The 13755-nt window shown below is 40.3% G+C and overlaps 1 protein-coding gene across 1 annotated transcript; it reads left to right on the forward strand.

Moving 5' to 3' along the window:
* The first annotated feature begins 316 nt into the window (after positions 1 to 316).
* On the forward strand, positions 317 to 6242 carry LOC141592491 (putative polygalacturonase). The gene is made up of 5 exons (XM_074413190.1): positions 317 to 965; positions 2481 to 2601; positions 3601 to 3849; positions 4584 to 4737; positions 5594 to 6242. The coding sequence occupies exons 1-5, from the start codon at positions 489 to 491 to the stop codon at positions 6117 to 6119; spliced, it is 1527 nt and encodes a 508-aa protein (XP_074269291.1). The 5' UTR covers positions 317 to 488; the 3' UTR covers positions 6120 to 6242.
* The last annotated feature ends 7513 nt before the right edge of the window (positions 6243 to 13755 follow it).

Consider the following 13755-nt stretch of genomic DNA (forward strand, 5'->3'; position numbering starts at 1 on the left):
TCCTCTATTTTTAGAGGAAGTACAACCTTGGCCCTTGTGGTCCACTCCCCTATCAAATTATTGCATATGCATTTTATTTTATATAATTATCACATCAACTAATATTAAAAAAGAATTAAAATATGAAAGAGAAAGTAAAGAGGATCCTCTTTGATGTGGGAAAAAAATTAGAAGAAGAATAGAAGGAGGATGGAGATAGTGGAAAATGAGTTGGATGAAAGAGGATGTGAGGTGTCAAAAAAATAGTGGGAAAGAAAGAAAATAAGAGAAAGAGTACATACTCTTCAATGTGGATGCTCTAAAGAACAAGTGATCTACTTCATCACTAATACCAATTCCCAAGTACAAACACAACTACAACTACACAGATTTCCCATCTTCCCTTTGAAATCACTCTTCCAAAATTCTTCCTTGATCACCTGAATTTGACACTGACATCTCTCCTCACCAAACTCTCCCATCTTCACCTAAATCCTCCTTTACCTCAAATGCCCAAACTTCCTCAAAACCCCATTAACAAAAATTCAATCTCCCAAAATCTTCTCCAAAATCAAAACTTTCCAATGTATTATCAACATAGAGGTGAATTAAAGAGATGGGTAGCCACCTTTTTATCAAATCATAAAACCCTTTTCTCAGTTTTATGGATGCTTGCATTTGCATCAGTGTTTATGTGGCAAAGGAGTAATCTTGATGGTTTTTTGGTGTTTAAGAAAGCTCCTGTGAGACCAATTCCTAAGTTAAGACCCTTTTCATTTAATATTACGGATTTCGGGGCGGTCGGGGATGGCGTAACTGACAATACTGTGGCATTTGAGAGGGCTGTTTCAGCTGTTGCTAAGCTTGCTAAAAAGGGTGGTGCTCAGCTTAATGTACCACCTGGGATTTGGCTTACTTGCCCTTTTAATTTGACTAGTCATATTACTTTGTTCCTTGCTGAAGATGCTGTTATTCTTGGTGTTGATGTGAGTTTTTTAATCTTCTTAACTTTATAATGCATTGCTTAAATTTGATGTTCAATTATAGGTTTTGTATGTATGATTAGAAGTATGATCTTCTGTATGGTTTCACTTGTTTTTATAGATTGGTATCTTAACCATATGATCCTTGTAGTTAATCTCACTTATTTGTGTTGCTAACACAAGGGTAAGACTGCGTACGTCCGACCCCCATTACCCTGCAATTTGCGGGAGCCATTGATGCACTGGGGTAATGTTGTTGACGTTGTTGCTGAATATGGGGTTTGTTTATAATGATTGTTAATAGTATTCACATCATACTAGGGCTTTGTTAAGTTTGTTTTCTCCCTTGTTAGATGGCCGTAATTAGAAGAGTGATTTGTAGTTTCAGTAGCTGATTTTGTTTAGTGATGCAAGTTGCTTAATCGAGCAGGAGCAGTTTGAGGAAAGGTAAATGCCGATTTAAGTGTCAACGAGTATGAGGATGAAATTGATTACTTGAATGTTGAAGGAACTGTGCGTTGTTGAACCGAGGCACTTAGAATATCCTTATGAATGAATAGCTACTACTGATTATGTTCTTTTCTTCCCTTGGTAGTTGTTTGATGTTCATACTATTTTGACCATACTACGGTTGTGATAAGAGATTAAGAGGTAATCAAATTCGGGATGCCGGCTCAAAGAGTATTTTGTACCAAAACAAGCGAACTAGTTGGTTCAGGACAGTTTAGCAGGCTGAGCTTATGGGAAATTTTGGAAAATGCATTGTCAGTGCCCGTCTCTTTCGAGGGGCCGGATCCAATGTGTGTGACCTATGACCGCTGAACATTGGGTACAGAAGCTCCATAGGTCACAGCTCAAATATATCTTATTGATGCATGTAATCAAACTTCTTTGGTATGACCATTCTTAAAAAGGCTGGCATCATTTTCCTATATTGTTAACACTTGCATGATATATCATATATGATGGATAAAAGATAAAATGGAAGCCAAAGAGGCCAGCGGACTCTGTTATTTTCATTTGGTTTACTAGTAGAGTCTTTGGTCCATGAAACAATCAGGAGTGGAGAATTCTATACCCTAAGAGTAGAGCTATAGCGTTTCTTTTCTTTTCTATGTAAAAGATATTTACTTGTCTCTTACTAATACGTTACAGTATTACTGGGACTTTGACTGTTGATAGGCCTGCAATTTGACACTTTCGATTTTGTGAATAGAATTCCTATTGATCACCAGCATTTGAAGTTCGGCTTAGATGCTGAAGTAATAAACCAACACATGCATGGATTACTTTCACATTAACATGACCTGTTTCAGTGGTTTGACCGCCTGAGATTATTGAAGCTGTGCCTTCTATGATGTGGTAGTGAACTCTTATTTACATGTACCCTGAGTCTCTGATCAGCAATTATATGAAAGCTTGTTGATTATAGATATGATACTGTTATTCATGCAAGTTGTGGAGAATTTTAAGGCTTGCAACATTGCTTACCTTTTAACTTGCTGATGTGGAGTGCAGGATGAGAAGAAGTGGACATTAATGCCACCCCTGCCATCATACGGATATGGAAGAGAGCATCCTGGGGCTCGCTATGGTAGTTTAATACATGGTCAGAATCTCAGAGATGTTGTTATAACTGGTAAGGATATTCTGTGTTTAAGCAGCATTGTTGTTTACTTGTTTAGTCATTAACTCAGATTGAAGAGAACATTTATTCTTTTCTTGTATGCCATGGCTGCATGGCCCATGAGTGAAAGGAATCTATCTACGGTTTCTTACAACGGCTGTTAAGGAGGGTTTCTGTTAACTAACAGCTCAATGAGGCAGTGAGGCACTAGCCAAAAGGCCTTGATGCACCTTAAGTGTGCCTAGTAGATAATCATAAGGTGCAGCTAGCAAGGGGTACAACTGTGCAACTAGCATGTTTTTTTCGTTCTAGTTCTTTTGTTATGTCCTTCTCTTTGCCTTTTATATCTCTAGTTTTTACTCCCTTGCAAATTTTATTTCGAAAATAGAAATTTGTTCGAAAAACAGTGCGCCTCTTGTCCATGACGCGTGTACCTGCGGCTCGTCGCCTTAGTGTACCTCATGACTTTTAAAACTAAGCCTTCTGCTCAATAAAGAGGTAGAGAAGGAATCATTGATGTGAGCAGAAGGGGATAGGAAAGTAAGATAGAGTATAATGGCATGAGAGGGAAATATGGTAAGATAGAAAACTTGGCATGTGACTGGGTCGATTTGTATTCTAAGTTTACACAGGTGAAGTACGATTAATTAACTCAGGGCTATTTTCTACTCATGTGGATTCAGATTCACTATTGACTTAAAGCTGCAGATTTTTCCAATGAACATAAATTATATTTTACTCAACCCTGAAAACGACATAGTGTAACTGGTTGAAAGGTCTTCTATTATTTATAGTCATTTGTTCTTATTTTGCACCCCAGACTCAGTACCCGGAACTTTCAGAACAACCTCATTGCCATCATTGATCAGAAACTGTCTTCTATTATCAATTTCATGCATCCATATGTATTTTTACAAAATTGATGTTGCTGTATTCTAATAACTATCCTCAAAAAAAGGAGTATCAGGTCCACTACTTCCATCAATGATTTAATTGTATCTCTTCTCGCAGGGCACAACGGTACAATCGATGGACAGGGACAAACATGGTGGAAAAAGTATAGACAAAAGCTTCTCAATCACACTAGAGGTCCTCTCGTACAGATCATGTGGTCAAGCGATATTATCATTAGTAATATTACTTTACGTAATTCTCCTTTCTGGACACTACATCCATATGACTGCAAAAATGTGACTATCCGGAATGTCACCATATTAGCTCCTGTGTTAGAAGCTCCTAACACTGATGGTATAGACCCAGGTAAGAATTAAGATTGGTTTATAACTTTTGTCTTCAGCTGGAGCATTTGAGTTCTAAGTAATTTAGTTGTCGTATAAGTCCTAAATGATTTTGTTCAATATTAAAACCTTCTTCTAAAAAAGGCCGCACAAGACTCACGGAGGAACTAATAAAAATGCCCTTTGGCTCCTTAGGTGTGCCTTTAAATAAGGTGCAGCTAACAAGAACCTCGGCTATGCAAATTTCCATAGTCTTTCTTCTAGTTTCTTTATTATACCCCTTCCTTTGCCTCATTATATATAGCTTTTACTTCCTTATATGATAACCCTTTCTAAAACCAGAAGAAGTGTGCCTTGTGTACCTAAGCTTGCTCGCCTTGCATCTCGTTATCACAGGCCCTTGTCACCACAGTGCACAGCACGCCTACTAAAACTAAGATTAAAACTTGAGAAAATGCCTTGTGTACCTAAATCCACTCACTTGGCATCTCGTTATCACGGGCCCTTGTCACCACACTGCGTATCACGCCTATTAAAACTAAGATTAGAACTTGAGAAAATGCCTGCAAGTAAAATAATGACATCTTTCTTTTGTTGAATTGTCTTACTCCCGTAGTTTGGTCAGTATATATGTCTTTGGCTTTTGGATGATATGTTAGTCACTGGATAACATGCATGTCCAACTGTGATCTACAATGATATTTTTTTCTTGTTAACACAACTGATTTGACGTACTGACATTCTTATTTGAAACAGATTCATGTGAAGATATGGTAATTGAGGACTGTTACATCAGTGTTGGAGATGATGGAATAGCAATAAAAAGTGGTTGGGATCAGTATGGCATTGCTTATGGACGGCCCTCTAAAAATATACTTATCCGCAATCTTGTCGTTCGCTCTATGGTCAGGTTAGTCAACTTTCATTTTTGGGGGATGGATAACAAAATTTATTAGCTTTATCTACGTTGTCTTGGTGGTTGCATTTATCATGGATAGTTACACTCTTCACTATGACTTGGGATTTACATATTTATTTTTTAGGCATCAAGTAGCTAAAAGGCATTTTAATGTTGACGGGTTCTGATCCCAAGTTATAGTATTGCCACTGTGCCACGCAATGACTTAACCAGCATCTACCAAATTGATTTAGTTTTTAGTATAGCTCAGATGTGGTACAAATTTGAAAAATCATAAGCTCCATGTTAATTAATTAGAAGTGACATTAATTTCACTTCTGTAAATATTAGACTTATGGAAACATATGCATTTATGCACATAGGAACAGTATGATACTTTGCGATTATTTTCATTCGTATTAAATTCTTGTAGCGACAATCTACACTGATGCATTTTTTCCATATAATTTTGCAAAATTACCAGTCTAGGAGATTTCTTTGAACTATAGTATGACTTGTCTCTGTCTGATGAGCTCCCCGGTTTGGAATGTACTACTTATGTTTTAAATCGAAAATGTAATGTGTTCATGAAAGGTTTTACCCTACATTTCACCGGCTTGCAGTTTTACGTGCGTCTCACTTTGACATCAGGTCATTGAATTGTGTTGGTATTTGAGAAATTAAGCTTCAGAAACTCATGGTTCTCTATCCCTCTCCCTTACCTGTTTATGTTAAGAGAGTTAAATTTTTCAAAATTGTTAAGAGACGTAATCTTGCTTTGTGTATGTGTATTTATCAAAAAAATCAGAGAACCATTAATGTTCTGTAGAGAATTGACGGGAATTTATTTTGAATTAATTTGGTACAGTGCTGGAATATCAATAGGGAGTGAGATGTCCGGAGGCGTCTCAAACGTCACAGTTGAGAATGTGCTTGTATGGAGCTCCAGACGAGCTGTCCGGATAAAGACCGCCCCTGGACGAGGTGGATATGTCCGGCAAATAACCTACCGAAATCTGACATTCGACGAGGTACGGGTAGGGATCGTCATCAAGACAGACTACAACGAACACCCAGACGAAGGATATGATCCTAAAGCTCTTCCTATTATTGAAGACATAAGCTACACTTCGATCCATGGTCAAGGAGTTCGAGTCCCAGTAAGAATCCACGGGAGCGAGGAAATTCCAATAAAAAACATTACTTTCCGGGATATATCGATCGGACTTTCATACAAAAAGAAGCGCATTTTCCAATGCGCCTACGTGCAGGGCCGTGTTATAGGGAACATATTCCCGGCCCCTTGTGAGAATCTCGATTTGTATGACGAAAATGGAAAGCTTGTAAGGCCTTCTTCTTCACAAAACATTACGGATATAGATTACAACATTTGAAGTGTTCCGCACATTTCCGGGTTCTTTTTTCTCCGGCGAGTGCAGTTGCATTCCATTGTGTTGTTGAGTTAGTTAGAACTGCTCTCTTCGGTTTTATTTCAATGTTATTTTTTTTTCAGTTCCTCTAGGTTTTTCGTTCTCACACGTGTAGATAGAGAAACACAGGTAATGTAGACACGGGAAGCGGTCACCAGACTACTATATTGAAATTATACCGTGATGAGGTATTTCGCCAACTCCAAGGAGTATACGACTCAAGAAGACTCGTCAAGCTGGTTTAGCGGATTGGGTATGAATTGGGTCATAATGAGGGCGGCGAGTGATCCAAAGTTTGGATGATTCGATGTTCTAGTGGTTTCCGCAGACGTCGGTTTAGGGCATGACGAGGTCGATTGATGATGGTGGAACCTAGGAAGTCTATGGGTTTGTTATCGGCAAAACTTTTAACTGTTGCTAGATCCTTTTGCACGTATAATAATAATAATAATAATAATAATAATAATAATAATACACGAACTTTCTCCTCCTCCTTCTCTCTAAAAAAACCCTAGCCTCCATCAATTAAATCTGGGGCTTCCATCGATCATTGATTGATGGTAAGCCCCTCAAATAGTTTTATTTATCAATTACTAGTATGAAATATTATGAATTAATCAATAAAAGTCTCCCATTTGGTGAGATCTGTTTTTCGTCTCTATTTTTGAGTTTTTGGTCCTTGTCTTTCTAGGGTTTAGTATTATTATTGGAATTATAGATAAGAGCGGTTTGTTGATGATTCATCATACGACTCTACAATGGATATGCGTTATTAAATCAAATGATCTATGATGCAGGTAAATTTTCTCCATCAATGAATCAAACGAAGGATCCCCTTAAAAGCTACATGAAGAGAGCGTCTGAGGACGGCCGAATTGTCATATCATGTTTTGAGATCCGTAGTTTTACAGGAGAAATTTGTCATTTGGTTTCTATTAGAATTGTTTTCGATTATACCTATCTTTTGTAAGTACCGTTTGGCGTTTTATTAATGAATTGATCTTTTTCTTCAAAAAATAATAATAATAATAATAATAATAATAATAATAATAATAATAATAATAATAATAATAATAATAATAATAATAATAATAATAATAATAAATCCATAAAAGTTTCATTTATGATTGAGAGAAAGTTGACATATGGAAGTCAATGATCCCATGGTTACATTAAATATAGGCTACCAAATAATGCCTTTCAACATTTATAGAAGATTATCATAATATAATAGTTAAAAAAAAAAGTCAACATTAGAATAGATTTACAACGGTTGTATCCATGTTTGCACGTATTTGTGTTCATAATATATTTTGACAATTCAACATTAGCATGGATTTATACAAGGAGCAAGGGCCAAAAAAAAATTTTAGGGCAACAATTTTTTCTTGGAAGTTTAGTGTCTTAGCTAAGATCGAATTTACTTTGAACTTTCGGATAGTAGAAATCAACAATTTTACTATTTTTTTGCTGATTTGGGGTAGCAAACGCAGCCTCTTGCTGCTACTATGTAGCTCCCCTCTAACAAGGAGCATGATTAGTAGAGAATTTACAAATAAAGAGAGGTCTACTCAATTGATTTTTAAATGAAATTTATTTTGTTCCTGTAAATGATCTCTCTTTTCTCGTATAAATATTTAAATTTGGGACTATCAATCAAAATCTAACGAAATTAACCCGATTAAATAACCCTAAACTTGAACCCGACACCCGAAATGAGAATCCGAGCATGACTTGTAACCTGAATGGTCATCCTACAGCAATGCATTATATATTACGGCTCTGTGATGAATGAAGAGTTAAGTTATGCATGGAACAAGTGAAGGACGTCCCTCCTCAACTTGCATTCCTAGTTTCCTACCTTATACAGATTTTTGATAACCAGTGTCCCACGTGTTGGGCGACTTGATATTCTTGCGTTCCATGTGAATCTGCCTCCCACTTTCTTACTCTCTATCCAAATCAAAGATAACATTTTAATATACACAAATTCTCATTGATGGCAGCCATATTTCGTCTTCAGCTGAAGACGGGCCAAATGTCGCCATTTTAACTACAAAATGTTACCATTTTAATGACAAACTATTATAGCTTTAAAAATTATTTACCTTAAAATGGTTACATTTTCATCTTAAATGGGTGACATTTTACCCCGTCTTCAGCTGAAGACGAAATGTCCCGTCTTCAGCAAGACTTGCTGTTTAATATAATACTCTTTAAATCTTCATCTTCATATATATTAGAGAAGTGTTATCTTTGGTTTGGATGAGAGGGAGTACTTATTAACTTATAAATTGATTATGCGGTTTCAAAAAAAAGTGGCTTTTTTAAACCTGTTAGGGGAATATTACGATAATATTATCGTAATCGGAATAATATATGTATTAGAATAAGTATATTATACTGCGATATTAGTTGATACAATTTAGATCTCGTGAGTACTATAAATATCGAGCCAATGTAATCATTCGAGATACGAACGAACTAATATCAATAACACATTTTCTCTTATGAATTATCTCTCTTCGATTTCTAATATGGTATCAGAGCCTCACGCTCTTGAGGCCTAAAAACGAACTTCCGCTACCCTGCCGGAGGGGCTAATGAATTACGGTGCCCTCCGGCGGGATTTTATTATGATGATCTATTTTTCATTTGAAAAAAAAAAAAAAGTTCAAACGATCGATTCATTGAGCAATTTTGTTAGTTTCAAAAACAATTACGTGGCTCTTGTTCACTAATGCGTTTAGTTTGATCTATGATTGATCAGACAATACCACTTGTGATGATGATGCACTGATGCGTCGTTATAACAATTATCAGTGACTGACTTGGTTCACGGTATTTTGGATTGACGATTCGATTCGAAAAATTGCGAAACTCGGTCTGGCGAGTCCTATACGCATCGACTGGCGAGTTACGCACCGACATTTGTCAAGTTCGAAAAAATGCGACGTTCTTGACAACGAAATTTCAACGATTTGGTGGGTTCGAAAAGCGACGACGTTCTCATCCGACGAAACCGATTCGAAAAGTGGGTCGTTTCTCTTTGTCTACCTAGCAAACCCATGGAAATTTTGACAAATTACCATGGGTTTGAGGGGGGATGTTAGGGGAATATTACGATAATATTATCGTAATCGGAATAATATATGTATTAGAATAAGTATATTATACTGCGATATTAGTTGATACAATTTAGATCTCGTGAGTACTATAAATATCAAGCCAATGTAATCATTCGAGATACGAACGAACTAATATCAATAACACATTTTCTCTTATGAATTATCTCTCTTCGATTTCTAATAAAACCGGGATTGAACCCTGTTGAATTAATTAACTGTTTTCTTACACTTTATAAACTGAAACCAAAATTCGAATAACCCAAACCAGATTTGAAACGCAATTTCGGAATATTTGGTCCCTTAGTTCTTAATTAAGGTGTGTATACATACGTCCTCAATTATGTTTTATCACCTATCCTAATTAATTACTCATCTACCACAAACGTACTTAATTAAGGTGTTCTTAACGCAGACACAACTAAAAAAAGTGCACTTTATTATTGTGTTGATTCTTGTAGTACCATAATCTCTTTTAAGCAGTAAAGCACTCATAAGAGCTCCATGAATTATTATAAATCCCCTACCTACTAAAAAAAAAATAAGGGGTCGTTTAGTTATTACTTGAAAAACATAGGCATTAAAAATTCTCATGATTTTAAAAAAATAAGGTTGTTTGGTTGCCATTTTGGGAGAGAATGTAGGAATTGAAACTTCACAGGAATTTTCAATGCCTACATGATGTGGGAAGTGGCTTATCTAGTTCTAGTGGAATTTAATTCCTACATGGGCAACCAAACAATTTTACCAAATTCACCCGAATTAGATGATGGAACTTAATTCCTATGAATTGCAAGTTCCTAGGAAGTTGAAGTTCCTTGATCAACCAAACGACTCTTAAGTGAACTCACAATTTTCTCTCTTAAAAAGCATATTTTTAAATAAGAAAGTTAATGCATATTTTTAAATAAGAAAGTTAATCACAATTAAATTCATTCACTAAATAAAGAATCTACTTATATATTATAATTTATGCAATTAATTTATCATTAAAATATATTTTTAATCAAATTATATTGTTTTCACTAAACTTTAAATTATAATCTCTTAATTAAATATTAATAAAATTTATACAAAACTATAAATTGTTATATATTTTATTATTAATGCTATTTGATGGGGCATATTCTGCACCGCTGACCAAGTCAACATATTGAGCAAGGTCAAGGATATCCACAGCAAAGTCAACGACTTAGACAGTCTAGCCGATGCAACCCATCGGCCTGTCACCTGGGTCTCGGCTTCAACCAACCGGTAGGGACACATATGCGCGTACTCATATCCAAGACCCTCTACGCGGCGCCATGGGTCCATCGGCCGAGGGTAGAACGGTCTTTCCACCTGCTAGCCACTTGGCCACTACGCGACAAAAGGTGAAAGCCTATAAATACTCCTCAACCTTCATTGAGGAAAGGATCCATAAATTAACCTAAGAATCACTATTCATCTGGTAATATCTTTCTTATCTCCCTATAATACATCCTTAGCCAAGTAATAACAACTTATCCCTCTAAGTTTACTGACTTGAGCGTCGGAGTGAGTACGCTTGGCACAAAGCCAAGCCCTCAGTTCGTTCATTGTTGCAGGAGAGGCCGAGAGGAACGATAGAGACGAGGGATCCAACTCAAGACATCATTCTACAAGCCACGGGTGGTAACAATACTTGCTCTGGAATTACACCCGGAACAATTGGCGCCGTCTGTGGGGATAGACACTAGAAGCTAGTCACATTCATTCCCAAACAAAAATATACACACAAAAAACCCACCCCAAAAGCCAAGAAGATGTCGAAACAACAAGAGGCATTCGGATCGATTTAAACCGAATTCTACCAAGATGATACCGTCCACAAACTGAGTTGTGCAACCCTCCGCCGGTCAAGTGATTCAACCGGAGTACGGGATGCCAATAATACCGGACACTCACGCCGCCGACCAGGTCACCATCATGGGGCATGTGGTTGACGCAAAGAAACCGAAGATGCTCCCGGACCTGGTGGGAGTACGCCGGCTCACACTGTCACGCCGACAAGAGCGGCGGAAACCGTCCAGGAGGCCAGGGCCCGAAACGTGACCCCAAGAAACTTGAACGGAGCATTAGGAGAAGCTGACCCTGTCAAGACACCGGAGGAGCCCAAAGTGGTCGTGGTAGACCTAAGTCCTTCTCGCACTCGTGAGAAGACTGCGTCGCCGCGGCACGAACGAGGCACACCCCGGAGGAGCGAAAGAAGCCCAACTCGTCAGAGTTGGAGAAGAAGCCCAACTCACCAGAGTCGGAGGAGAAGTCCTTCTCGCTATGAGGAGAGAAGCCGGACTAGGAATGCGAGGAGCCGATCGCCGCGTGTCGTCCGACATGTGGTCGACGGACCCCTCGCGCCACGTCCTACATACCCGGTGCCGACTAAGCTGAAGTTACCACCTATAGCATACAAAGGGGAAGGTGACCCGACCGACCACGTCGAGGCTTACGAGTCTCACATGTCAGTATGGGAGCAACCCGATGAGGTTTGGTGCCGAATCTTCCCAACGACACTGCATGGGATGGCACAGAGTTGGTACAAGGGGCTACCCGACGGGTCGGTATACTGTTACGCCGACCTAAAGGACGCATTCCTAGCCCAGTATTCCTGCAACAAGAGGAGGGCCGTGGAGACATCGGACCTCCCGACTATCGACAGGAGGGAGGCGAGTCCCTCCGGGTTATGTGAAGAGGTTCGACGCCAAGGTTCAACAAATTCGCGAGCCGAACAAGCGAACTAGCAGGCCTTCGCGCGATGAAAAGCCTCCCAAGGGGAGACCTAAAAACGAGCTCATCAAAAGCGGCGGCCCGACCTTGGACGCCGCCAGGAAATGGCCGATCAAGCCATTAAAGTGGAGGACTATCACAAAACCTGGGTAGGCCCTAGCGAGGCCAAACCCTCGAAAAGAAGAGCGCCGGGAGGACAACCCGGATGAAGGGCGCCGTGACAATAATCGATCACGATCAGCGAAAAGACGCCGTGACAATAATAGGCCACGGTCTGATAAATCTGCCAGGAAACAGGACTCGACGGGCGCCGGGTGGAGTTCGGGATCGTACCACCAGAGGCGGTATAATGATAAAACCCCCCTCGTCGTATCGGCCGCCGAGGTCTTCGCCCTGAGCAAAAACGAGGGCCAGAAGTGGGAAAGGCCCCCCAAGCCGAAGGGAGACGGTGACACGAGCCAGTACTGTGAGTACCACGGCCACACCGGTCACCTTATCGACAATCGCCGCATCGAAGAATGCCATTGAAGAGCGATCCGGAAGGGGAGCCTCGGCAAGTACGTTGCCAAAGGCCAAAAGACCGACGCCATAGTTCAGATAAGAAATCCGTCTTCGAACGGATAGGAGTGATCCATGTTGTCATCGGGGGCAACGAGAACGGAGGGTCCGCTCATGGGCACAAACGGCACCTGAACGAGCTATATCAGGCCATCAACTTTGTGCCCAACACAGCGATCCCCGCTTCCAACATCCCCGATATGACTATTGGAAGGAAGGACTACGAAGGAGTCATCGCTCCTCACAGCGACCCACTTGTAGTCAATTTGGACATATCCAACCACCTGGTCAAGAGGTGCCTGATTGACACAGGCGCCTACACGAACATCATGTTCGGGAGTGCTTCCTCGGCCTCGGTCCGAGAGTCAAGGACTTAAGCCCCCGCACCAATCCACTATACTGCCTTCCGGGGCCGGCCTGGTACCACCGGGGTCAATCTGGGACCGCCTATGATGTTCGGCGAAGGGAAGGCGGCTAAGAATGTCCTAGCCGAGTTTGTGGTCATTGACGGCTCGTCCGCCTACAACGTTCTCATAGGCCGAGTCACCTTGAGCGAGGCCGACGCAGTGATGTCCATCCGGGCCCTAACACTGATGTACGTCTCGGACCGGGGGAAAGCGCATAAGCTCGTCTCCAAGGACGAGAAGGACGAGGTGGTCAACGTCCGGATAGCCGCCGAGGATGCAACATGCAATCCCTCAAAGTGGCAAAGAAGTCAGAAAAAGGAAAAAGTCCATCCTTACAACAGGAGGGCGGCCTCATGAATGCAACTAGCGGTTGACTGGGAAGGTGTGCCTTTGATGAGCCATTAGGACGCTGGTAATCTAGGGAAAACTTTGTATAGCGACGGAGGTGTCCAAGATAGCTGTGGGCACCCCAACGCATGTTTATACCTAATGAAAAATCGTCCAAGCCTTCCATCAAAGTGTCCATTTTTTCCCCATCAGTCATTAACAGGAAGAAGATGCCGGCTCACACTGTCACACCGACAAGAGCGGTAGTCTCCATAAAGAGGCAGGCACCGTCGCAGTCACCCCAAGTAGTAGACGCCACGGCAGTCACCCCAAGAGGTTTGACGCCGTCGCAGTCACTCCAAGTGGTAGACGCCACGGCCGTCATCAAGGAATAGACGCCACCACACTGTCACACCGACAAGAGCGGTAGTCTCCATA

Source organism: Silene latifolia, chromosome 7 (assembly GCF_048544455.1).
Source record: "Silene latifolia isolate original U9 population chromosome 7, ASM4854445v1, whole genome shotgun sequence".
Classification (NCBI taxonomy): Eukaryota; Viridiplantae; Streptophyta; class Magnoliopsida; order Caryophyllales; family Caryophyllaceae; genus Silene; species Silene latifolia.